General features: G+C 50.1%; 1 protein-coding gene across 3 annotated transcripts in view; it reads right to left on the bottom strand.

Annotated features, from left to right (window-relative positions):
• Positions 1-1,310: 1,310 nt before the first annotated feature.
• klhdc3 (kelch domain containing 3) overlaps positions 1,311-24,077 on the bottom strand; it is a 40,142-nt gene continuing 17,375 nt past the window's right edge. Inside the window, exons 5-11 of one of the 3 annotated variants that reach the window (XM_055636282.1) lie at positions 23,764-23,835; positions 13,989-14,202; positions 12,475-12,561; positions 9,885-9,993; positions 6,131-6,204; positions 4,866-4,944; positions 1,311-2,484 (exon numbers count right to left, since the gene is read on the bottom strand). In XM_055636282.1, the coding sequence (XP_055492257.1) occupies positions 2,418-2,484; positions 4,866-4,944; positions 6,131-6,204; positions 9,885-9,993; positions 12,475-12,561; positions 13,989-14,202; positions 23,764-23,835 (702 nt within the window). In that variant the 3' untranslated portion in view covers positions 1,311-2,417. Of the gene's footprint in view, positions 2,485-2,849; positions 4,434-4,865; positions 4,945-6,130; positions 6,205-9,884; positions 9,994-12,474; positions 12,562-13,988; positions 14,203-23,763; positions 23,836-24,077 lie in introns of those variants that run through there. The other 2 variants (XM_055636283.1, XM_055636284.1) reach the window with 2 other exon arrangements.

Below are 24,077 nucleotides of genomic sequence, written 5' to 3'. Positions count from 1 at the left end.
TCTTTTTCACACCTTACCCTTTCTTAATTCTATCTCCCTCTTTGATCTGTCGTTTTCACACCTCATCTTTCCATATCTGTAGCCTCCCTTCCTGTCCCCTGACTCAGTCTGAAGAAGGGTCTCGACCTGAAATGTCACCCATTCCAGAGATGCTGCCTGTCCCACTGAGTTACTCTAGCATTTTGTATATATCTTTGGTGCGAACCAGTATCTGCAGTAACTTCCTAAACCTACGAATCTGTACGTTTCAGGGGTGTGCGCAGAAACTGGAGCACCCAGAGGAAACCCACGCGGTCACCGGGAGAATGCACAAACTCCGTACAGCAGTTACCCGTGGTCGGGATCGAACCCGGGTCTCAGGCGCTGTCAGGCAGCATCCCTACTGCTGCTCCACCGTGCCATGTACTGCTCTATTTTCTGTATACTTTACCAGGGACAAAGAAACAATCTGTTGGATGAACTCAGCAGGTTGAGCAGGGTTTGTCAAATGTGCAAAACACTGAAATTATTTTCGAGTCGCCAGATTTGACAAAATTCCAAAGTCTGGTCAGCACACTAGGTCTTATGGAGCGGCTCCTGATCCAGGTGAGCATTTAGGGTACTAAGGATATCCGTGTATATAGTTTTAGTGAAAGAGTGCGATGGACTTGTACGTGTACAATAAACTTGTGTGTGTGAGTGTATAGTTTAGACTGTGTGTGGGTGTACCATAGATGTGTGTGTGTGGGTGTACCATAGATGTGTATGTGTGTGTACCATAGACTTGTACGCGTACGTGCACCATAGATTTGTATGTGCACCATAGACCTGTGTGTGTGCATGTACGTGTGTGTGCTTGTGTATTATCGACCGATGTGTGTGTACCATAGACATATGTCTACGTTTACTACAGACCTGTATGTATCTATCATAAACCAACGTATGTATGTGCGTGTATGTGCGTACTGTGTGCGCACCACTCTCTTCTTACTTACGACTGTTGGAGGCCTCACACTGTGAGTCCCCTGCCCCTCGGGCCTTTATTACCCCCCCCCCCCCCCCAGCTGGGGGGAATGGGTTGTCGCCAAGGGTCTGAATTTGTTGCTGCTGTCCCCGCATGTCAGGCTCTCAAAGGGAAGAACAGCCTTGGCGGGCTGGCCTCGGTAATTGTAAACCGAGTCTGTCCCGAGTGGAGGAGATGGTCCCGTCGCTGATGACCCAGCCATGGCCGGGCGGACAGGATACCAGGCCCCGCCAGTGACCTACGCACCATTGCTGGGACCACAGGCCGCTCACTGCGAGACTGCTCACTGTACACTCCAACGCACTGGCTCAGAAAATGCCGGTTTTATATTTTTTATACAAGTGCATTGAAATCCGTCCTTACAAAAAGATGAGAAAATAAACAAACTTGCTCACACCCGCGCTGACGTGCAGAGATTACAATGGTCATTCCCAAGAGTGGGCAGAGACCCAATGTCCATGGCCACTCCTACAGTGGGCAATGGCCCGGTGTCCATGGACTGATCATGCCGTTCCAGGACAGGGTGTCATGTCCAGAGTTACATGGCCACTGGTCACTGCAGTCAAGGGCAGGAATTTGGTGTCTAAAGTTTATAGGCAGTGGTCATTCCAATCTTGGGCACTCGTCACTCGACCCAGGGCAGGGCTCCACAGTTCATGGATACTGGTCACTCCAGTCACGGGCAGGGGTCCACAGTTCCTGGTCACTGCAGCCGTGGGTTCATGGACATTGACAGCGGGTCCTTGCTGTGCTCTGAGACAACCTGGCTGAGGGGGCTTCACTGAGCTGGGACGGTGTGTGGGTTTGTGTGGGCCAGTTACCTGCGGCAGATCTGCAGCCCCCAACAGAAGCTTTGGGTAGTGGACCTGGATCGTTTGGGCAGGATAATGGATGACAAGCAGGGTTAATGGCTCTGACCCACCCCAGCACCCACCTCCAGTGCTGGGACCACTGATTCCAACTGGAGGTGCAGAGTATGGGGAACATTCCCTCCTCCCCCCGCACAAAACACTGACAACATAGTCATCTTGCAATTTATCCCAAGTCCGTCCCCCAAAAATAAACAGGCTTGCTTCAATAAAAACTCAACTGGCTCGTGGCCCTCCGTGTGGGAGAGTCCAGGCAGGTCAGCCAGCCGCCGTGAGGTATATCTTGCATCAAGCACCTTTTGGTAAAAACGTCCTGCGTGGCTGCGCAGAGTGGGCTGGGGGGGGGGGGGGGGCAGGAGGGGAGAACGGGCCCGGTGCCACCGAGCGATCTCGCCGTCCCTGTCGCTCCATGGCGACCTCCAGCTTCACGCCCCGTTGACAGGCGTGGCCGCTCCCTCCTCCTTGCCCCTCCGCCCTCTCTCCCACAAAAACAAGGCACCACGCGTCCAGGGGAGGCCACTGTCACCGGACCGTGGAGAGGCGGCTTAGCCGTGGGACGAGAAGATCGGCCGACTGATGTTGCTGTTGGTCGTCATCGCTGTCAGCTCCCACCTGTAGATGGCGGACACGCAGGTACACACGCATTTAGACACGCCCGCACACAAACACACACACACGCAGACACATGCATGTCATCACAACAAATCCCTCATCCACCCATCATCATTGAGGCTGGTTTAAGGTGAGGGGGGTAAAAAATTTAATGGGAACCCGAGTAGCAAATTTTTTTTTTTTTTACACAAAGTGTGATGGGTTTATGGAACAAGGTGCCGGAGGAGGGAGTTGAGGCAGGGACTATCACAATGTTTAAAGAACATTTGGACAGGTACATGGATGGGACAGGTTTAGAGGGATATGGGCCAAACTGAGGCAGGTAGGGCTGGTGCAGATGGAACATGCTGTTCGAGGTGGTCAAGTTGCGACAAATAATAATAATAAATTTTATTTTCGGGCGCCTTTCAAAAGTCTCAAGGACACCTTACAGAATTTAACAAGAGTAAAAAACATATAATCGGAGTAAAATAAATAATAAAGACATCACCAATACACAAATTAAAGACAGAATTCGATCCAAAGACAAAAAAAAATCAAAAACACAATGTGAAGAGAGAGCAGCGGCAGCTAAACCGCGCTAGCGACCACTCTCCCTTCCGACAGCCATCTTGGACACAAACTAAAATAATCACTTACACACAAAAATCATCCCCCCACAATGGTTACCACTGTGGGGGAAGGCACAATGTCCAGTCCCCATCCCCAGTTCTCCCAAAGGGCCTGTTTCCACACTGTAGGACTCTATGGCACTATAATCATTTCCTACCCTAAGGGTTTATGCTAGAAGCATCTGAATCACTCAAATTATTCAGAAAACATTTTTTGACCAACTTTTCTTTTCCTCGGTAATTGTAATTTGAAACCTGTAATTTAGGTTGGCTCAGTGGCTCAGCTGGCTTACAGCTCCAGAGACCCAGGTTCGATTTTGACTACAGGTGCTGTCTATACATAGTTTGTACATTCACCCTGTGTTTTCCCTGGGTGCTCTGGTTTTCTCCCATGACCTAAAGACGTACAGGTTTGTAGGTTACTTGGCTTCTGTAAAAATTGTAAATTGTCCCTATTGTGTAGAATAAACATATATATGGGTGACTATTGTTCACTGGTCACTGAGAATTCAGAAATTGGAGGTACAAAGGGACTTGGGAGTGCTGGTGCAGGATTCCCGAAATGTTAATCTGCAAATCAAATCAATGGTAAAAAAAAGCAAACTCAATGCTAGCATTTATTTCAAGAGGGTTTGTATACAAAAACAGGGATGTAATGCTGAGGCCCTATAAGGCGCTGATAAGGCCGTATTTGGAATATTGTGAGCAATTTTGGGCACCGTATTGGAGGAAGGATGTGTAGGCTCTGGAGAGGGTCCAGAGGAGGTTTACAAGAATGATGAAGGGGACCTCATTGAAACGTACAGAATCGTGAAAGGCCTGGATAGAGTGGATGTGCAGAGGATGTTTCCACTAGTGGGAGAGTCCAGGACTAGACATCATAGCCTTAGAAATAAAGAGCATTCCTTTAGGAAGGAGATGAGGAGAAATTTATTTAGTCAGAGGGTGGTGAATCTGTGGAATTCTTTGCCACGGAAGGCTGTAGAGGCCAAGTCAGTGGATATTTTTAAGGCAGAGATAGATAGATTCTTGATTAGTACAGGTGTCAGAGGTTATGGGAAGAAAGCAGGAGAATGGGGTTCAGAGGGAGAGATAGATCAGCCATAAAGTAGACATGATGGGCCTAATTCTACTCCTATCACATGACATTGTGAGCACAGACTGAGTGGGCGAAGGGCCTGTTTTTATGAAGTATGTCTAAAGTCTATACTCCAAAGAACCTCAGAATAACCACATTAAATTAATTTACAGTCAAGTGAAAATTAAAAAACTACTGCAGGTGCTGGGAGTCTGAGATCAAAACAAAATGCTGGAAACACTCAGCAGGTCAGTCAGCGTCTGTGGAAAGAGCGACAAAGTTAATGTTTTAGGCCCACAGATGCTGCCTGAGCTGAGAAGAGCTCTGGGGAGAGGGGGGGGGGGGGGGGGGGGGGGGGGGAGAAATTGAAAAGACCCAGGAGGGAGAGGGAAGAGATGGTGAAAGAGGGATTCATTCGGCAGAAATTAGGGAGGGAGGAATGCTCTGTCGGATGCAGATCCTGACAGGATGGGTGGGTGGGTGGTCACCTCATGCCCCTGGCACTGATCTCCCGGCTCCCTGAAGCCCCGTCACCTTGCCAGTCCCGAGATCCCCCCCCCCCCCTCTCCCTGCTAGCCAGGGCCCTGCACCCTTGTGGTGGACAACAGTCCTCCTCCCAGCCCACCACCCAGAGTCCAGTGGGCACCAGATGCCCAGTTGGACTGAGACCACCCTGCATAGTGTGAACTTGCCTGATGTCGTGAGGGAGTACGGACTGATCCAAGCTGTACTGAATCACGGCCAGCTTGCACAAGGTCTTCAGACTGGGACCTGTCAGGACATCAAACAAACCATTCACACTGTGTGAGAGAGAGTGAGTGAGTGTGAGAGAGAGTGAGTGAGTGAGATAGAGTGAGAGTGAGCGAGTGAGATAGAGTGAGAGTGAGCGAGTGAGAGAGTCAGTGAGAGTGAGTGAGAGAGTGAGTGTGTGTGAGTGAGTGTGAGTGTGAGGGAGTGTGTGTGAGGGAGTGTGTGGGAGTGAGTGTGAGGGAGTATGTGAATGAGTGCATGATGGAGTGAGTGTGAGAGGGAGTGAGTTAGTGTGAGAGAGTTAGAGTATGAGAGTGCGAGAGCACATGCATGTCTGCGCGTCCCAGCCTATGACGACTGCACAGGGGACTGAGTCTCCTCACACCCCTCACCCCAACCCCAACATCACCCTGCCCCGCTGTGGCTGCTGTGTGCACCATCTACAAATTGCAATGCAGTAACGTGCCCAGGCCACTGCCCAGCGCCTCCCAAGCACACACAAGGGCAGCAGGGGCATTAATCTCCACCACATGCTGGTTCCCCTCTCAGACAAGGCACTAGGAAATCTGACACCGTCCCTTCAAGGTCACTGTGTCTACACCCTGGACCTCCCTCCCTCACTCCCTTCCCTCCCAGCACCGCGGGAGGCCCTTCAATGGAAGGACAGCAGCATCTCCTGCAGTCACCGTCTCACAGACGGCCACTGCATGCTGACCTCACCCAGGATGCCCAAGATGCCCAGCTTGTGTAGGATGGAAGTTCATTCATTAATTCGGCCAACTGGGCCGTTCCCTGGTGCAGTGGGAGGGAAGCTGAGGGGAGGGCCCCTGATTGAGACGGCTGGAAAGTTGTGGCTGAGGTGCAGGTACTCTCCTCGGTCCACAGTGTAGACCCAGAGTGCTGGCCACCGATCTCCGCCCCAGCAATCACACCAGGCATGTCCCCACGTGGGGCTCTCTGGCACAGCCACCGACAGACAGCAGAGAGGCGCAGACAGACTGGCAAAGGAACCGCAGTCAGTGACTGCAAAATGACTCCCCCACAGTCAGTAACTGGGGTAATAGACCCTCCCCCCCCGCACCGTCAGTAACTGGGGTAATAGACCCAACCCCCCTCCCCCCCAGAGTGCATTGCAGCAGACCAAAGTGTCTGTCAGGCAGGACGTGGTGAGGGGGCGTCTGTGACACGGTGAGGCAGCCATACTCACAAAAGTCCAGGATATAGAGGTCAGAGTGATCCATCAGGTTGAACTCATCACCCATTCCTTGCTCCGGGCACGGACTAGAGGACAAAGAGGGAGGAGTCAGGCTGATGGGCACTGCAGAGGGAGGTGCTGTCAAATATGTCCTTGCTGTTGTTTCCCCAACCCAGGCCCCTGGTTACCCTCACAGGACCGAACACAAGCTGCACCGCCAGCCAGGGGCAGCACAGCAGGCTTGCCACGAGGGCCGAAAGGCCAACCCTTGCTCCTATTTCTGTTCTTATTGGTTACCCCGCTGGTTTAGAACATCGCGGCACGCCTCAGAATGCCGGAGACCCAAGTTCGATCCCGACTGCGGGTGCTGTCTGTACGGAGTTTGGACGTTCTCCCAGTGACCACGTGGGTTTTCCCCGGGTGCTCCGGTTTCCTCCCACACTCCAAAGACATGCAGGTTTGTAAGTTAATTGGCTTCCGTAAATTGTCCCTTGTGTGTGTAGGATGGAACTGGAGTACAGATGATGGCTGGTCAGTGCGGACTCAGTGGGCCAAAGGGCACGTTTCACACTGGAGCTCTAGACTAAACCTTAGGAGATCTGAAGATAAGACCCAGGCCCCGGTGGTGCAGTAGTGAAGGAAGACAGCAACATCATCAATGCAGACGCAAAGGTGTATCCTCTAACCCCAACACTCCTTCAGAATTGTCTGACCCACTTTAAATGGAGTCCATCGGGCAGTGGTCAGCACGGAACGTCCTGCAGGCACTGCAGGGAAAGGACTCCATGGATCCGGTGACGTGGTTTCCAGAACAGACTGCCCAGTTGTCTGGCGAAATGCCTCATCGCCAGAACTCACCAACAAGCACCAAGACATAGAAACATAGAAAATAGGTGCAGGAGTAGGCCATTCGGCCCTTCGAGCCTGCACCGCCATTCGATATGATCATGGCTGATCATCCAACTCAGTATCCTGTACCTGTCTTCTCTCCATACCCCCTGATCCCTTTAGCCACAAGGGCCACATCTAACCCCCTCTTAAATATAGCCAATGAACAGGCCTCAACTACCTTCTGTGGCAGAGAATTCCACAGATTCACCACTCTCTGTATGAAAAATGTTTTTCTCATCTCGGTCCTAAAAGACTTCCCCCTTATCCTTAAACTGTGACCCCTTGTTCTGGACTTCCCCAACATCGGGAACAATTTCCTGCATCTAAGTTTCTATAAGATCCCCCCTCAATCTTCTAAATTCCAGCGAGTACAAGCCGAGTCTATCCAGTCTTTCTTCATATGAAAGTCCTGCCATCCCAGGAATCAGTCTGGTGAACCTTCTCTGTACTCCGAAGACCTGGCTTGGCTGCCGGTGAAGTCTCCCAGTCAGATCATTCCTGCACCATCGGAACCTCACTACCAGCGCACGCTGCCCTCGGGACGGCTGCTATGGAGAGGAGACGGTTGCCCACCTCTTTGCAGAGTGTGGATTCGCAAAGAGAGTCTGGAAAGGTTTGCAAGGGTCCCTGTCACATTTTAATCAGAACAGCTCCATCACAGAGGACTCTGTGATTTACGGACTGTTCCCAGGGACGCCTGCAGATCAAGTGCTGCTGGAAGGTCATCAACTCGGTGAAGGACGCTCTTTGGTCTGCCCGAGCGTTGTTCATCTCCCAGCGGAGCGAGATGTCCTTCGGGGAATGTAGCCGACTGGCCCGCTGCAGACTGCAAGAGTACGTGCTGAGGGACGCACTGAAGCTCGGTGCAGCCAACGCAAAGGCTCGGTGGGGGAGGACCACAGTCTAGTGCCCTTCCGCTACTGGACATAGGGGGCACGGTGTGGTGGAGATAAGGGAAGGGATTCCACGCCAGTGGGCCACATGAGTGGCAAGGGTGGGGGACAAATTCGTGAAATATGAGCAATGTATGTAGATTGTATAGAACAATTTGTATAGCCTCCGAAAATGTCGGATGAATTTTTTGCGCGGTTCATGTATTGTATATATTTATTACCTGAATAAAATCTATTTTGAAATAAAAAAAGGCAAAGCAAAGAAGTGCAGGTACTGGTTAACACTCAAAAGGACACAAAGTGCTGGAGTAACTCAGCGGATAAAGCAGCATCCCTGACATAGATGGATAGGTGAGGTTTCAGGTCACGACCCCTTCATCACACTGATTGTGTGTGGGGGAAGAAAGCATGAAAAGGGGAGAGGCAGTTCAGAGCATGGCGGCACAGGCGAGAGGCGGGGGGGGGGGGGGGGGCGGGTTGAAAGGCAGATGTTTGAAATAAAGGCCAGAGATAAGAAAGGAATGAAGGTGTGAGACAGGTTTGAAGAGTTGTGGCAAGAGGGGGGGAAGAAATAGATGGAGTCCAGTGGGGTTTCCTGAATGTGGTGGGACAAGTGGAGAGAGCAGTGAAGTGCACACTTGCTTTCATCGATTAGGACAGTGTCTACAGGAGTTTGAATGTCATGTTACAACTACAGAATACTGGAGCATTGTGTGCAGTTCGGGTTGTCTGGCAATGAGCAGGATGTGATCAACAGCCCCACTTTCGCATCCACGTTTTACACACCAGGGGCAACTTACTTACGGAAGAATAATTAACCTACAAACTTACATAGAAACATAGAAATTAGGTGCAGGAGTAGGCCATTCGGCCCTTTGAGCCTGCACCGCCATTCAATATGATCATGGCTGATCATCCAACTCAGTATCCCGTACCTGCCTTCTCTCCATACCCTCTGATCCCCTTAGCCACAAGGGCCACATCTAACTCCCTCTTAAATATAGCCAATGAACTGGCCTCAACTACCCTCTGTGGCAGAGAGTTCCAGAGATTCACCACTCTCTGTGTGAAAAAAGTTCTTCTCATCTCGTTTTTAAAGGATTTCCCCTTATCCTTAAGCTGTGACCCCTTGTCCTGGACTTCCCTAACATCGGGAACAATCTTCCTGCATCTAGCCTGTCCAACCCCTTAAGAATTTTGTAAGTTTCTATAAGATCCCCTCTCAATCTTCTAAATTCTAGAGAGTATAAACCAAGTCTATCCAGTCTTTCTTCATAAGACAGTCCTGACATCCCAGGAATCAGTCTGGTGAACCGTCTCTGCACTCCCTCTATGGCAATAATGTCCTTCCTCAGATTTGGAGACCAAAACTGTACGCAATACTCCAGGTGTGGTCTCACCAAGACCCTGTACAACTGCAGTAGAACCTCCCTGCTCCTATACTCAAATCCTTTTGCAATGAAAGCTAACATACCATTCGCTTTCTTTACTGCCTGCTGCACCTGCATGCCTACCTTCAATGACTGGTGTACCAATGCACCCAGGTCTCGCTGCATCTCCCCCTTTCCCAATCGGCCACCATTTAGATAATAGTCTGCTTTCCCGTTTTTGCCACCAAAATGGATAACCTCGCAACTTGCACGTCTCTGGAATGTGGGAGGAAACCGGAGCACCCGGAGAAACCCACGTGGTCAAAGGGAGAAAGTACAAACACCACGCAGACGACACCCGCGGCCAAGATCATACCCAGGTCTTTAGCACCCTGAGGCAGCAGCTATGCCCGCAGCACCACCGTGCCAAGTAGGGCCCCACCCTTGCGCCCACCTCAAGCCCACCCTCTACCCTCTTCATCGTCTACCCCTATATCAACCTTCCCTCACTCCACTTCGTCCTCTTACTTCCCACCTCATGCAAGTAGATCCACCCTCCCTTCTCTTGCCCCCCCCTCCCTCAATGGGGAGGGGAAGGATGCCTGCACTGACCTGGTGCCTCCGAAGAGGATGACTTTGTCTCCCACCATGCAGCAGCACTGCCTCCTGCGGGGACAGGGCCCCTTCCCCTTGGGCTCCACCTTCCGCCACATCGCTGTCTCTGAAATGGAGGCATCTCGTCAGCCCTGACACAGCCAGCACCGGCCACTGATGCACGTACACACGGACACAGACACGTGTGCACACATGGGCAGGTTTCTCCCCTCTCCCCCCCCCCCACCTGTCACAGACACACACACACACAAACACGCATGCACATGTACAGACTCACATACACACAGGCTCCAACACGCACAGACTCACACACGCACACGTACAGACCAGCAGGCACAGCCCGGCATGCACAAACCAGCACACGCACACGCAGACACACACGCAGACACACACACAGACGTGCACAGACACGCGCGCAGACCCATGCGCACAGACTCACTCGCTCGCGGACTAACACGCGGCCACTTACACGCACATACACGCACTCACACGCACACACTCACACGCACACGAGAAATGAGGAGACCACTACTGTGCATTGTAATTCAGGAGCCTCACCAGCAGTGGCACAACCTTTCTATTTAAAATCCTGAACTCTACAGCACAGAAACAGGCACTTCAGCTCAATTTGCCGTGCTAGCCAAAGTGCCTTCTCCAACTAGTCCCATCTGTCTGCCTTTGGCCCATAAACCCACCAAACCTTTCCTATCCATAAACCTGTCCAAACGTCTTTAGACTTTAGAGTTACAGCGCAGAAACAAGTCCTTCGGCTCATCCAGTCAGCGCCGACCAGCGATCACCCCGTACACGAGCATTATACTATACACTAGGGACAATTCACAATTCTACCGAAGCCAATTCATCTACAAACCTGTGCGTCTTTGGAATGTAGGAGGAAACCAGACCACTCGGGGAAAACTCAGGGAGAACGTACAAACAGACAGCGCCCGTAGTCAGGATTGAACCAGGGTCTCCAGCGCTGTAAGGCAGCAACTCTAATGCTGCGCCACCATGCTGCTCCTCAATGAACTTTAAGCATCGTAATTGTACTCGCTTCTCCTTCCTCTGGCAGCTCATTCCATGTATTCACTACCCTCCTTGTGAAAAAGTTATTCCTCAGATCCCCTTTAAATAGAGTCATAGAGTGATAGTGTGGAAACTGACCCTTCAGCCCAACTTGCCCACACCGGCCAACATGTCCCAGCTACACTAATCCCACCTGCCCGCGCTTGGCCCATATCCCTTCAAACCTGTCCTATCCATGTACCCGTCTAACTGCTTCTTACCCCTCAGATTCCTATTAAATCTTTTCTCCTTCACCTTGAACCTATGTCCTCGATTCCCCTACTTTTGGCAAGAGACTCTGTGCATCTACCCAATCTATTCCTCTCATGATTTTGTACACCTCGATAAGATCACCCCTCATCTTCCTGCGCTCCAAGGAATAGAGACCCAGCCTCCTCAACCTCTCCCTATAGCTCACACCCTCTAGTCCTGGCAACGTCCTCGTAAATCTTTTCTGAACCCTTTCAAGCTTGACAATATCTTTCCAATACATGGTGACCAGAACGGAACACAATATTCTAAATGCGGCCTCACCAACGTCTTATACAACTGCAACATGACCTCCCAACTTCTATCTTGTACTCAATACTCTGACTGATCAAGGCAAAGTGCCAAAAGCCTTTTTAACCACCTTATCTACCTGTGACTCGACCATCAAGGAACCATGCACCTGTACTCCTGGACCCCACTGCTCTACAGCACCACCCAGAGGACTACCATTTACGGTGCAGGTCCTGCCCTCGTTCAACGTCCCAAAATTCAACACCTCATACCTCTCTGTATTAAATTCCATCAACCACTCCTCCGCCCACCTGGCCAATCGATCCAGATCCTGCTGCAATCTTTCACAACCAGCTTCACTATCTGCAAAACCGCTCACGTTTGTATCATCAGCAAACTTGTTCATCTTTCCTCTCTCACCTCAAAATCTGTGCCCTCTAGTTTTAGACTCCACTACCCTGGGGAAGAAAGACTACGACCATTCACCTTATCAACGCCCCTCATGATTTTGTAACATTTTACAAGGTCACCCCCTCTGCCTTGTGGAATGAAAGCGAGCATACCATATATTTCTGCACCATTAGACAACCTTCACTGTCCACTACATCACCAATGTGTAAAGGAACTGCAGATGCTGGTTTAAACCGTTGACACAAAAAGCTGGAGTAACTCAGCGGGTCAGACAGCATCACTGGAGCGAAGGAATAGATGACTTTTCGGATTGAGGTCCTACTTCAGATGCAGAGTCCCGACCCAAAACTTCACCTATTCCTTTCCTCCAGAGATGCTGTCTGACCCGCTGAGTTACTCCAGCTTTTGTGCCTATCCGCATTACGTCCCCAATGTAGGTGTCATCTGAAATATCTACTAATCGTGCCTTCCATATTCTCAACAAATCATGTAAACATGACAAATATTAGGAGATCCAGCACCTATCCATGTGGCACACCGCTTGTCACAGGCCTCCAGTCTGTATAGCAGTCAACTGCAAAGGTGGGCCAAGGATCTGGGGTGTACTCACCGGGATTGTACTTCCACAGGTCATTAAAGTGCCGGTCGAGCCGTGCATTGTACCCTCCGAAGATGTACAGCTCACTGTTGTAGGCAACTGCAAGGAGGCAGAGAGCAGAATTGAAGTCAGTCAGAGGGCCTTCGCACCCCCACAAGCACACCATGTGAGTGGGGGTTAGGGGGAGACTCCCCCCCCCCCCACTCCGGGCAGCAGCAGAAGCTGTCTGAACGGGTAACTGCCCCAAGCAATCACTGCCCAATCCGCACTGCAACAGGGGAAATAGGAACTCTGGCCACTTGCCCAGCACGTGGTGGTGGGTTTGTTTGGTATTGTTTTGTGTTGCATATATTATTCTTGTAATAATTGATTCACTTAATTTTTGTAAAAAAAATAACAAAAGAAACGGTGCGGCACTCCCTTCACCTACGACTGCACACCTGTACATGGTACTAACACCATCATCAAGTATGCAGATGATACAACGGTGATTGGCCTCATCAGCAACAATGATGAGTCGGCCTATAGGGAGGACTTCCAGCTCCTAGCAGCATGATGCGCTGACAACAACCTGGCCCTTAACTCCAAGAAGACCAAGGAGCTCATTGTGGACTTCAGAAGGTCTAGGGACGGCACGCACACCCCCATCCACATTAACGGGACGGAGGTGGAACGTGTTTCCAGCTTCAGGTTCCTGGGGGTCAACATCTCTGATGACCTGTCTTGGACCCACAATACCTCAACTCTGGTCAAGAAGGCTCACCAGCGTCTCCTCTTCCTGAGGAGGCTGAAGAAGGTCCATCTGTCTCCTCAGATCCTGGTGAACTTCTACCGCTGCACCATCGAGAGCATCCTTACCAACTGTATCACAGTATGGTATGGCAACTGCTCTGTCTCCGACCGGAAAGCACTGCAGAGGGTGGTGAAAACTGCCCAATGCATCACCAGTTCCTCACTCCCCTCCATTGAGTCTGTCCAAAGCAAGCGTTGTCTGCGAAGGGCACTCAGCATCGCCAATGACTGCTCTCACCACAGCCACAGACTGTTTACCCTCCTACCATCCGGGAGGCGCTACAGGTCTCTCCGTTGCCGGACCAGCAAGTTCAGGAACAGCTTCTTCCCTGCGGCTGTTACACTACTTAACTCTGCACCTTGGTGATTGCCAGTCACCCCCCCCCCCCGGACACTCCTTCCCCCAGAAAAATTGCACTACTACTACTGTTTGTACATATATATATTTTATTGCTCATTATTCTATGTTCGCTCTTCTGGGTGAGACGCTAGCTGCATTTCGTTGTCTCTGTACTGTACACTGCACAATGACAATAAAGATTGAATATGAATATGAATCTGAATCTGAATCACCACCCCTCCTTCCACAGTGCTACACTCCCTCCTCTTGTAACTGCCACCGATTCCCTTGCACCCTTTAACCGGTACGGGGCCAGTCCCGTGAAGCCCCCCCGTCCCATCCCCTGCACGGGAGTAGGGGTGACCAGTCCACCCGCCCCAGGGCACAGACTCACAGGCAGAATGGCTGCGCCGTCCCTCCGGCAGTAGCTGGGCGGTGGGCAACTCCAGCCAGTGGTTGGTCTCCATGTCGAACACCTCGATGCGGTTGCAGTAGATCTCGTTGTTGGAGTGGAAAGGTCCAAAGCGATCGGCCCTGCCCCCAAACACGTACATCCGGCTGCCCAACACTGTGGCTGAGTGGAAGTCTCTCCACCTGGCCGCGATTCCCTGCAAGTGGGGTGGGTGGGGTCAGGAGGGGAGAGTGTGTGAGGCGGGTGGGATGGAGGCGGGGGGAGGGGAGGAGGTGTGTGGGGGCGGGTGGGATGGAGGCGGGGAGGGGAGAGGTGTGTGGGGGCGGGTGGGATGGAGGCGGGGAGGGGAGAGGTGTGTGCGGGCGGGTGGGATGGAGGCGGGGAGAGGAGAGAGTCAGGGACAAGAAGTTACCGGGCTGCTGATAAACAGAGTCATTAACAAACCAGGTGCGTGGAGAGCTGGTGTAGAGAGATCATCTGCCCTTGGCTCTGGGGAAGTCCTTACCACTCACAACTCAATGCCACAGATGGCTGTGGAGGCCTAGTGATTGGGTAGTGTTAAAGCGGAGATTGGCAGGGTGTCAAAGGTTACGGGGGAAGAAGGCAGGAGAATGCGGTTGAGAGGGAAAGATAGGTCAGTCATGATAGGATGGAGGAGTAACTCACTGGGCCGAATGGCCTAATTGATCTATATGAGCCACCACAGCTCCACTTCAAGGGGGGGGGCGCGGGTTGGCCCTGATTTTCCAGCAGGAGTTCTTGAAGGTCCAGGGACTTGGTGCCAGGCCATTTGCTCCACCTGGCTGTGAACCTTGTGAATATGCCCGTCCTCCGCTTGGCATGATGTTTTTATCCACTCCTTGAGCTCCTTGGGCCTGCAGCTGTTGCCTCATCCTCGGAGGGAGGGAGGGAAAGATTTAATCAGAGCCCTGCCCTTTGGTCAGCCCCAGTGTGCATCCTGGTAGAAGGCATGGATTGCACGCACTCCTCTGTAGCCTGACGGAGGGGAAGCCCTCTCCAAACTGCCCAGATCTGTCAGAATGAACCGCAGAACCGGCTTCTGTGCCAGTGCTCGCAGTGAGCGCTAACTGTCGGTTCAAGCATGGCATTGGCCTTGTGGTGGGAAAATAGAATGATCATAGCGCAGAGCAGTCATGGTTCCGCTACTCAAGACAAGCGATCTCTGCTGTTCTAGAAACTGCACACGGTCTCCCTCCTCAGCACAAACTACAAAGTCGTAGCATGGACGATAACAAAGTCTGTGCCCCGTGAAGTCGTAACATGGACGATAGCAGACGGTTTGTACCCCGTGTTGTCCAAAGTGATCCATCCCGCACAGTCCCAGACGAGTCCATTCAGGAGACATCCAACTGGCCCGCGACCTGGTTCACCTATCTCAGAGGGTTGGTTGGTTGGTCGGTCACCTTTCTCTCCCTTGATCAGAAGGTATTGGACATGGTTGATCATGTCTATCTTCTTGGACTCAGCAGAAATTCGGACAACATTTTGTATCCCTGTTCCAACCCGTTATTCACGCTGCTGTGGAGTGCCTCGTGAAGATCAATGGATCTTAGATGGGACCTCACTTTGGGAGGGCAGTGTGTCAGGGATGGTCCACGTCTGGATCGTTATATTCGGACTGTGTGGGGCCATTCTTGTGTCGTCTGCAGAGGTGTCTTCTGCCTGAGCTGGGTGCAGAGGTGGTCCTCTTGCCTGCGTGGATGATGGGCGCCTCATGGTCACCGACCCTGTTGACCTGCAGATGATGTTCCCTGCCAGAACTAACTGGGAAAAGCATTCTGGTAGTTTGGCGATGGGCGGACTCTCTGCTGTTGGAGACGAGACCATTTGCGTGGAGCACCAGGTACTTCCTCTACCTGAGAGTCCATCTGGGCCCCTCTGAAGACAACTGGCGAGCGAGCCGGCAGAACCAGCAGATCACGGTCCTTACCCGGCTGGGGCCTGGATTGACCGGCACCCCGTCCAGAGAGCGGTCAGTTGCACCTATAGAGCTTTCCTACAGGGGCAAAGCATTGGTCATCAAACAGCTGTTGGCCTTTATGCTTAAGTACGGTTGATCAACTTGGTCCCACCATCTTTCTTCGTCACCATGATCCAGAGGAAGTTTGTGGATTTCGTCATATGAGCAGAATTAGGCCATTCGGCCCTTTGAGGCTACTCCGCCATTCAATCATGACTAATCTATTTCCTTCTCAGCCCTGTTCTCCTGCCATCACTCTGTAACGTTTGACACCCTTGTGGATTTCTGCAGGGGCAATAGGAAACGCTGGATCGCTGCTGCGGCTTTGAGTCACCTGATCGGAGAGGGCGGTCTGTTGCTGGTGTGCGTACGTACCCAGGTGGTGGCTGTCTACGTCAGGACCCTGCGAGATACCTGCCTACTGGGCACCCTCGGGGCTGACGGGCATTGCTGATGTACCCTCTCTGCCAGGAGCATGTTCATCAGGTCACACAGCTCCCGGCAATGGGCATCAGCCACGCTGCTCTGCAGGTGTACCTCGTTTTTACTGGGAATATTATGAGTACAAAATATTTCCACCTTTCGTCAAGAGCGCCGAATCTCTGATGGAGGGGGGGGGGGGGGGGCGTATTGACTGTGGCAGTGGCCGGCCCCTATCCTGTCCCGCTAGGTATCAAACGTGCAGTAATTCTGACCAGGCTTGCTCCCGCTCAGCTGGAACTGCTCATCGGACCCAAGCCACTGGATCTTTCCTGCGAGCCAGTTACTGAGTCATACAGCATGGAAAATGTCCATCGGCCCATGCCGACCAAGATCCCCCATCCAAGCTAGTCCCATTTAAAGAATATAGTACAGTAGAGTACAGGAACATCGGCACATAGTGTCTGTACCAAGCGATGACCAGGCCTTCACGTATCTAGCTCTATAATCCATATCCATTCCCTGCATATCCCTATCTAAAATCTCTTGAACGTCACTATCATGCCTGCTTCAACCACCAACCTCAGCAGATAGTCACCACCCTCTGTAAAAAAACACATCTCCTTTAAACTTTGCCTCTCTCACCTTAAAGCTGTGCCCTCTAGTATTTGATGTTTCCATCCCGGGGAAAAGAATTCTACTGTCCACCCTATCTATGTCTCTCATCATTTTATATATCTCTATCAGGTCTCCACACAACCTCCAACATTCAAGAGAAAACAATCCAAATCTGTCTAACTTCTCCCTGGAGTTAATACCCTCTAATCCAGGCATCGTTCTGGTAAACCGCCACTGCCCTTCCAAAGTTTCCGCATCCTTCTGGCAACGGGGTGACCAGAACTGCATGCAATACTCCAAGCGTATCCTAGTCAAAGTCTTACAAAGTTGTATCATGAATTCCTGACTGTTTTACCATATTCCATCTTTACCACTCTATCTGCTTGTGTTGCCACTTTCAGGTGGTTATGGATTTGTACCCCCAAGATCCCTCTGTTGTTCAGGGTCATACAATTAATTGCATATTTTCCTTCTTCTATTTGATCTCTGAAATGCAACACCTTACACTTGTTTGGTTGAAACTCCATCTGTCATTTCTCCGCCTATTTCTGTAGCTGCTTTATATCCCACTGTAAGGTAGCAACTCTACTGCTGTGGCCCAGTGGTGCAGCGGTAGAGTTGCTGCTTTACAGCACCAGAGGCCTGGGTTTGATCCTGACTACAGGTGCTGTCTGAACAGAGTTTGTCTGTTACATTAGAAGATTGAGGGGGGATCTTATAGAAACTTACAAAATGCTTAAGGGGTTGGACAGGCTAGATGCAGGAAGATTGTTCCCGATATTGGGGAAGTCCAGAACAAGGGGTCACAGCTTAAGGATAAGGGGGAAATCCTTTAGGACCGAGATGAGAAAAACCTTTTTCACACAGAGAGTGGTGAATCTCTGGAATTCTCTGCCACAGAAGGTAGTTGAGGCCAGTTCATTGGCTATATTTAAGAGGGAGTTAGATGTGGCCCTTGTGGCTAAAGGGATCAGGGGGTATGGAGAGAAGGCAGGTACAGGATACTGAGTTGGATGATCAGCCATGATCATATTGAATGGCGGTGCAGGCTTGAAGGGCCGAATGGCCTACTCCTGCACCTATTTTCTATGTTTCTATGTTTCTATGTTCTCACTGTGACAACGGGGCTTTTCTCTGACTGCTCCGGTTTCCTGCCACATCCCAAAGGCGCACAGGTTTGTCTGTTGGCTTCTATCAATTGCCCCTCGTGTGTAGGATAGATGTAGTGTGCGGGTGATCAATGGTCACTGGTTGGCGTGGGCTGAAGGGACTGTTTTCACGCTGTATCTCTAAACTAAATTAGACTTTGACAGCCTTCCTCACAGTCTGTGACCCCAGCAATCTTGGTGCCGTCTGCAAACTTATGGCCCTGTCCTACGAGGCGAGTTCATTCAAGAGCTCTCCCGAGTTTTAAAAAAAAAATCAAACCCGTGGTAAGCACGGAGAATGAACGTAGCGGGTACGTCGGAGCTCGGGGACGTCTCTTAGCGGCTCGAAATGCTAACGGGAAGATTCGTGAAGATTTTTCAACATGTTAAAAAATGAAAAATGTTTCAACATGTTGAAAAATGTCCACGAGAGCCCCGAGTACTGACGAGCGGCCATTACCGTAAATCTCCGAGTTCGAATCAGGGCAAACTCGGGAGAACTCTTTGAATGAATTCGCACAGTGGGACAGGGCTTTTACTAATCAACCTGTTTACATCCAGATCATTTATGTATATCACAAATAGCAGAGAGCCTAATGCAGATCCCTAGGAAACTCCACTGGTCACGGACCTCCAGCTGAATATTGTCCTTCCACCACAACCCCTCTGTCTCTATCAGTAAGCCAGTTGTGAATCTACATGACCAAGTTTTGAGAACTGTGGGCATCGAGGAGGGCCCAGCTCGTCCTGCTTGTTGTTTGCAAACTGCATGAACAGCAGATTGGAAAATATAAATGTGATTATGGAAATAAGAGCACATTTGAAAAGGAAAGGAACAGTGTTAGACAGAGAGTGAATCTCAGCGCTGTAATATCACACACTCGGGTTCAGGTACAGAATAAAACTCCCTCTCTCACAGTCCGTGGTACGGGTTGGGCATTTTAGGGAAGTACTGACATCTGGTGGCAGTCAGCAGTACTGTAGGCGATCGCTGAGGGCAGCGAAGGATGGGGCTACACAAAGCAGCCACAAGGAACTGCAGATGCTGGTTTACAAAAAAAACAAGTGCTGGAGTAATGCAGCTGTTCTGGAGGACATGGACAGGTGACGTTTCGGATCCGGGCCCTTCTTCAGACGGATTTAGTCAGGGGAGAAAGCTGCAAAAGAGGTGGAGGTAGGACATGGCCTGGAAAATAGACCCAGAATGCTGGAGTAACTCAGCGGGACAGGCAGTATCGCTGGATATATAGAATGGGTGACGTTTCGGGTCGAGACACTTCTTCAGACTTGAGAGTCGGAGAGAGGTGGTGGAATCACGGTGGACAAATACGGGGCCTGACACGGCAACAATTCAACAACAGTTTGCGTTCAGAAGTTCCGTTCAGCAGCTAAAATCAGAGGGTGCTGGGAAGACAGAGCCTGATGTGATTATCCCAAGATGCTCTTTGAAAGGAGGAGATGGCTGGGGCTGCAAAAGGAGATTTTTGTATTTTCTTTAGCTCTGGGTGATGTACCAGAGTGTGGAGGATAGCTAATGCTGCTCTCTTATTTAAAATGGGGCAATAGGCAGAAGCCAGTCGGTGAGCTATACATCAATAGTCAGAAAATGATTGGAAAAAAAAACTCTGAAGGACTGGATTTATGTTCACTTGGAAAGACAGGGATTGATTAGGAGTCAGCACGTTTTGTGCATGTGAGATCATGTCTCACAAATCTGATTTATCTGAGGTAACTGAAAGTGTATATAGAAACATAGAAACATATAAATTAGGTGCAGGAGTAGGCCATTCGGCCCTTCGAGCCTGCACCGCCATTCAATATGATCATGGCTGATCATCCAACTCAGTATCCCGTACCTGCCTTCTCTCCATACCCTCTGATCCCCTTGGCCACAAGGGCCACATCTAACTCCCTCTTAAATATAGCCAATGAACTGGCCTCAACTACCCTCTGTGGCAGAGAGTTCCAGAGATTCACCACTCTCTGTGTGAAAAAAGTTCTCCTCATCTCGGTTCTAAAGGATTTCCCCCTTATCCTTAAGCTGTGACCCCTTGTCCTGGACTTCCCCAACATCGGGAACAATCTTCCTGCATCTAGCCTGTCCAACCCCTTAAGAATTTTGTAAGTTTCTATAAGATCCCCTCTCAATCTCCTAAATTCTAGAGAGTACAAACCAAGTCTATCCAGTCTTTCTTCATAAGACAGTCAAGATATAAGATAGGACTACAATCAAGTTGTAAAAAGTGCACAGATACAGGATAATGGGAATAATGTTTAGTGCAAGATAAAGAGGAAGCAACAAGACACACAACCACATAAAAGTTAACATAAACATCCACCACAGTGGATCCCACATTTCTCACTGAGATGGAAGGCAGTGAAGTTCAATCTTCGAAGTGGGGCCTGTCCCACTTGGCAATTTTTCCGGTGACTGCCGGCGTCATTGACTGACGCATCAGGGTCGCCGAAAGATTTTGAAGATTTCAAACTCCAGCGGCGACACTTGAGGAAACACCATGCATCGATACATCGTCACGCCTCATCACGCCATGACTTTTTCGGTGAGCTGATATGTCAGTCAATGATGCCGACAGTCGCCGAAGAAATCGCCAAGTGGGACAGGCCCCGAAGATTAAACTTTATCGCCTTCCATCTCAGTGAGAAATGCGGAATCCACTGTGGTGGATGTTTATGTTAACTTCTATGTGGTTGTGTGTCTTGTTGCTTCCTCTTTATCTTGCACTAAACATTACTCCCGTTATCTTCCTCACCCAGCCGGGAGAAACACCCTTGCTCTGTCCACTCCATAAGAATTGAGCATACTCCTGTTTTCATTCTTCTCAATTCCAGAGATTACAGACGCAGTCTGGTTAATCACTTTCTAAAGGATCATCTCCCACTCAGGAACCAATTCCTTGCATTGCATGCGTTGCACATAGAGCAGTGCAGCACAGGAACAGGCTCTTGGTCCCACAGTGTCTGTGCCAGACATTAGTGCCAAGTTAAACTAATCCCTCTGCCTTAACACGATCCATATCCCTCCATTCCTTGTGCCTGTCTAAAAGCCATGCCTGTCTTAAATTACATGATAGTTCTGCATCCCCCTTGACATTTCCACCCTGGGGAAAACGGTTCTGACCATCTACTCCATCTACATCTATCATCATTTTATTAACTTCTTTCAGGTCTCCCCGCAACTGTGCAGAGAAAATAATCCAAGTTTGTCCAACGTCGCCTTATAGCCAATAGTCTCTAATCCCGGCAGCATCATGGCACTCTTTCCAAAGCCTCCACACCTTTCCTGTTGTGGGGTGACCAGAGATGTACATAATGCCCCAGATGCAGCCTAACCACAGTTTTATACAGCTGCAACATGAGACCATGACTCTTGTTACTAAATGCCTCAACGTACACCCTTCCTTGAGGAGGGACATCAGAAATGAGTGCAATCTTCCAGTGGCTGTCTCACCAGGGTGCTGTATAATTACAGAGGCAATGTATCATTTGCCTTCCTAATTACATGCTGTACCAGCGCATTAACTTTCAGTAACTGGTGTTCAAGGTCTCTTGTTCTCTGGGAGCACCAGAACGTTGAGTCTCTCTCCAATAATCTGTTCTATTTATTTCTACCAATGTGAAAGGCATCATGACACATTCTTGCCCATTCGCTTCATCTATCCATAACTCCCCAAAACCTCTCTGCATCTTCCTGACACCCAACATTGCCACCAGCTTTGTATCATGAGGAAACTCAGATGCATTATACTGATCCCCTCATCCAGATCACGGTTATAGACTGAACGAGTAGGCCCAACACCAAGCACTGTGACACCTCACTAGTTACACTCTCACAGTCAAATAACTTCCTTCTGCTGTTTTCTGTCTAAACTAGCTACAGTGCACACCAGTACATATCCAATTCCCATAAATCCATTATGCACCTCCTTACTGAAGCCTTCTCAAAGTTCAAATGCAACACATCTCTCCTCATTGATGCAAAACTTAGATCAGTCTGAAGAAGGGTCTCGACCCGAAACTTCGCCTATTTCCTTCTCTCCATAGATGCTGCCTCACCCGCTGAGTTTCTCCAGCGTTTTTTGTCTCCCTTAGTCAAACATGATTTCCTTTATCCCAATTCCAAGTTGACCCTGTTCCAGTCCCATTATTATTTTCTAACTAAGTCATAAAATGCTGCAACCACTCAGCGGGTTAGGCAGCATTTTTAGACTCTTAGACTTTAAAGCTTCACCTTGCCCGCGCCCACCAGCAGTCACCTCGTACACTCGTACTATCCTTACACACTAGGGACACTTTTTTACCGAAGCCAATTAACCCAAAAACCTGCACGTCTTTGGAGTGTAGGAGTAAACCGGACCGGCCCCAAAGAAAACCCAAGCAGTCACAGGGAAAATGTACAAACTGGTACAGACAGCACCTGTAGTCAAGATCAAACCAGTGTCTTAGGCGCTATGAGGCAGCAACTCTCTGTAGAGATTAACAAGGATGGACTGTGGAAAGGGTAACAATAAATGCTGGCCTTGATCTCAAAAATGATTATTAAAAAGGGGAGACACAAGGCATTACAGGCGCTGGGAACTTGAGCAAAATACAAAGTGCTGGAGGATTTCGGAGGGTCAGGCAGAGTCTGTGGAGAGAAATGCACTGACAATGTATTGGGTCAGTGCCTTTCTTCAGAAACCGAACCCCAAATGTCATCTGGCCATTTAAACCAGCATCTGCAGTTCCTTCCTACACATGTCATCTGGCCATTTCCCTCATACAGATACTGCCTGGCCTGCTGAGTTCCTCCAGCAATTTGTTATGAAAAGGGGCCTTGGGATCTTCGAAAGTCCAAGCGAACAGACGTGACAATGCAGCCCACCCTCGTCCTCCAACCCCTCTCCCACCGACATTGCAGGGTTGAAGTGTCAGCCTGAATGAGCCCAGCCTGCTATGGGCCGGGTGAAAGCTGGACAACTCTGCCCCGTTTAGATTGACTTACTGTGACCTGGGAATCACAGATGAGGCCAGCATTGATCACCTGTCCCTAATTGCCCTTGAGAAGAGGGTGTTAAGATGCTTTCTTGAGTCACTACAGTCCTGCTCGGGAGGCATTAATGTCTCCGCTTGAATGCAGCGGCAATGAATGGCTTCCTCAGCGCTCTGCCCATGTTTACATGATCAACCAAGTAAGGGCAGCAAGGTCCCCCTCCCTGAAATACATCACCGCACCACGAGCTGCCCCACCACCTGGGTGCTTCTGACGGTTCCTGGTTTGGTTTCAGTTCTCCAGCTATTTTTGTTTACTTCAATCGCTAAAACTGTGTCTTGTTCCAAACTCCCAATTGTTAACTGATTGGAGACTGCACAGTTGGCAGGGTTCGATTCGAACCAGCTTTCCGCTTGCTAATCTGGTCGCCCGAGCCAACACGTCCAATGGTAACTGGAAAACAATAATCTAGCCACTAGCGTCACAAAAACGCTGCACAGATAACGCGGGACAATGTTTCTCCTGAGATCGAGATGGTGGTTAATAGAGATCACTTGGGTAGGTTCAACAACACAAGCCGCTCTCAGGATAAAAACTCACCTTTGCATTCACCAGGGTCCATGTCATTGTCACGGTGTCGAGACGGTGGATATCATTGGAAAAGCAGTCAGCCTGCACAGACACACGGCATGGGTCAGACACTGAGTGTGGGCAAGACATTTCTATATCCAACTTTACCCACAACTCTGATAGATAGCCCTGGCCTCCATGATACAAAGAAATACAGTGATACTGGTGAGAGCAGAACCAAGATCTGGATGGAGACCGACAGGAGTTATTCTCATCAGGAAAGGACGGCTAGTTTGCCCCTTAGTCAGGAATTACCTTGGCGATCTTCGAGGTCACAGAGTTAT

This window comes from Leucoraja erinacea, chromosome 5 (assembly GCF_028641065.1).
Source record: "Leucoraja erinacea ecotype New England chromosome 5, Leri_hhj_1, whole genome shotgun sequence".
Classification (NCBI taxonomy): Eukaryota; Metazoa; Chordata; class Chondrichthyes; order Rajiformes; family Rajidae; genus Leucoraja; species Leucoraja erinaceus.
This window is presented reverse-complemented; position numbering and strand designations above follow the sequence as displayed.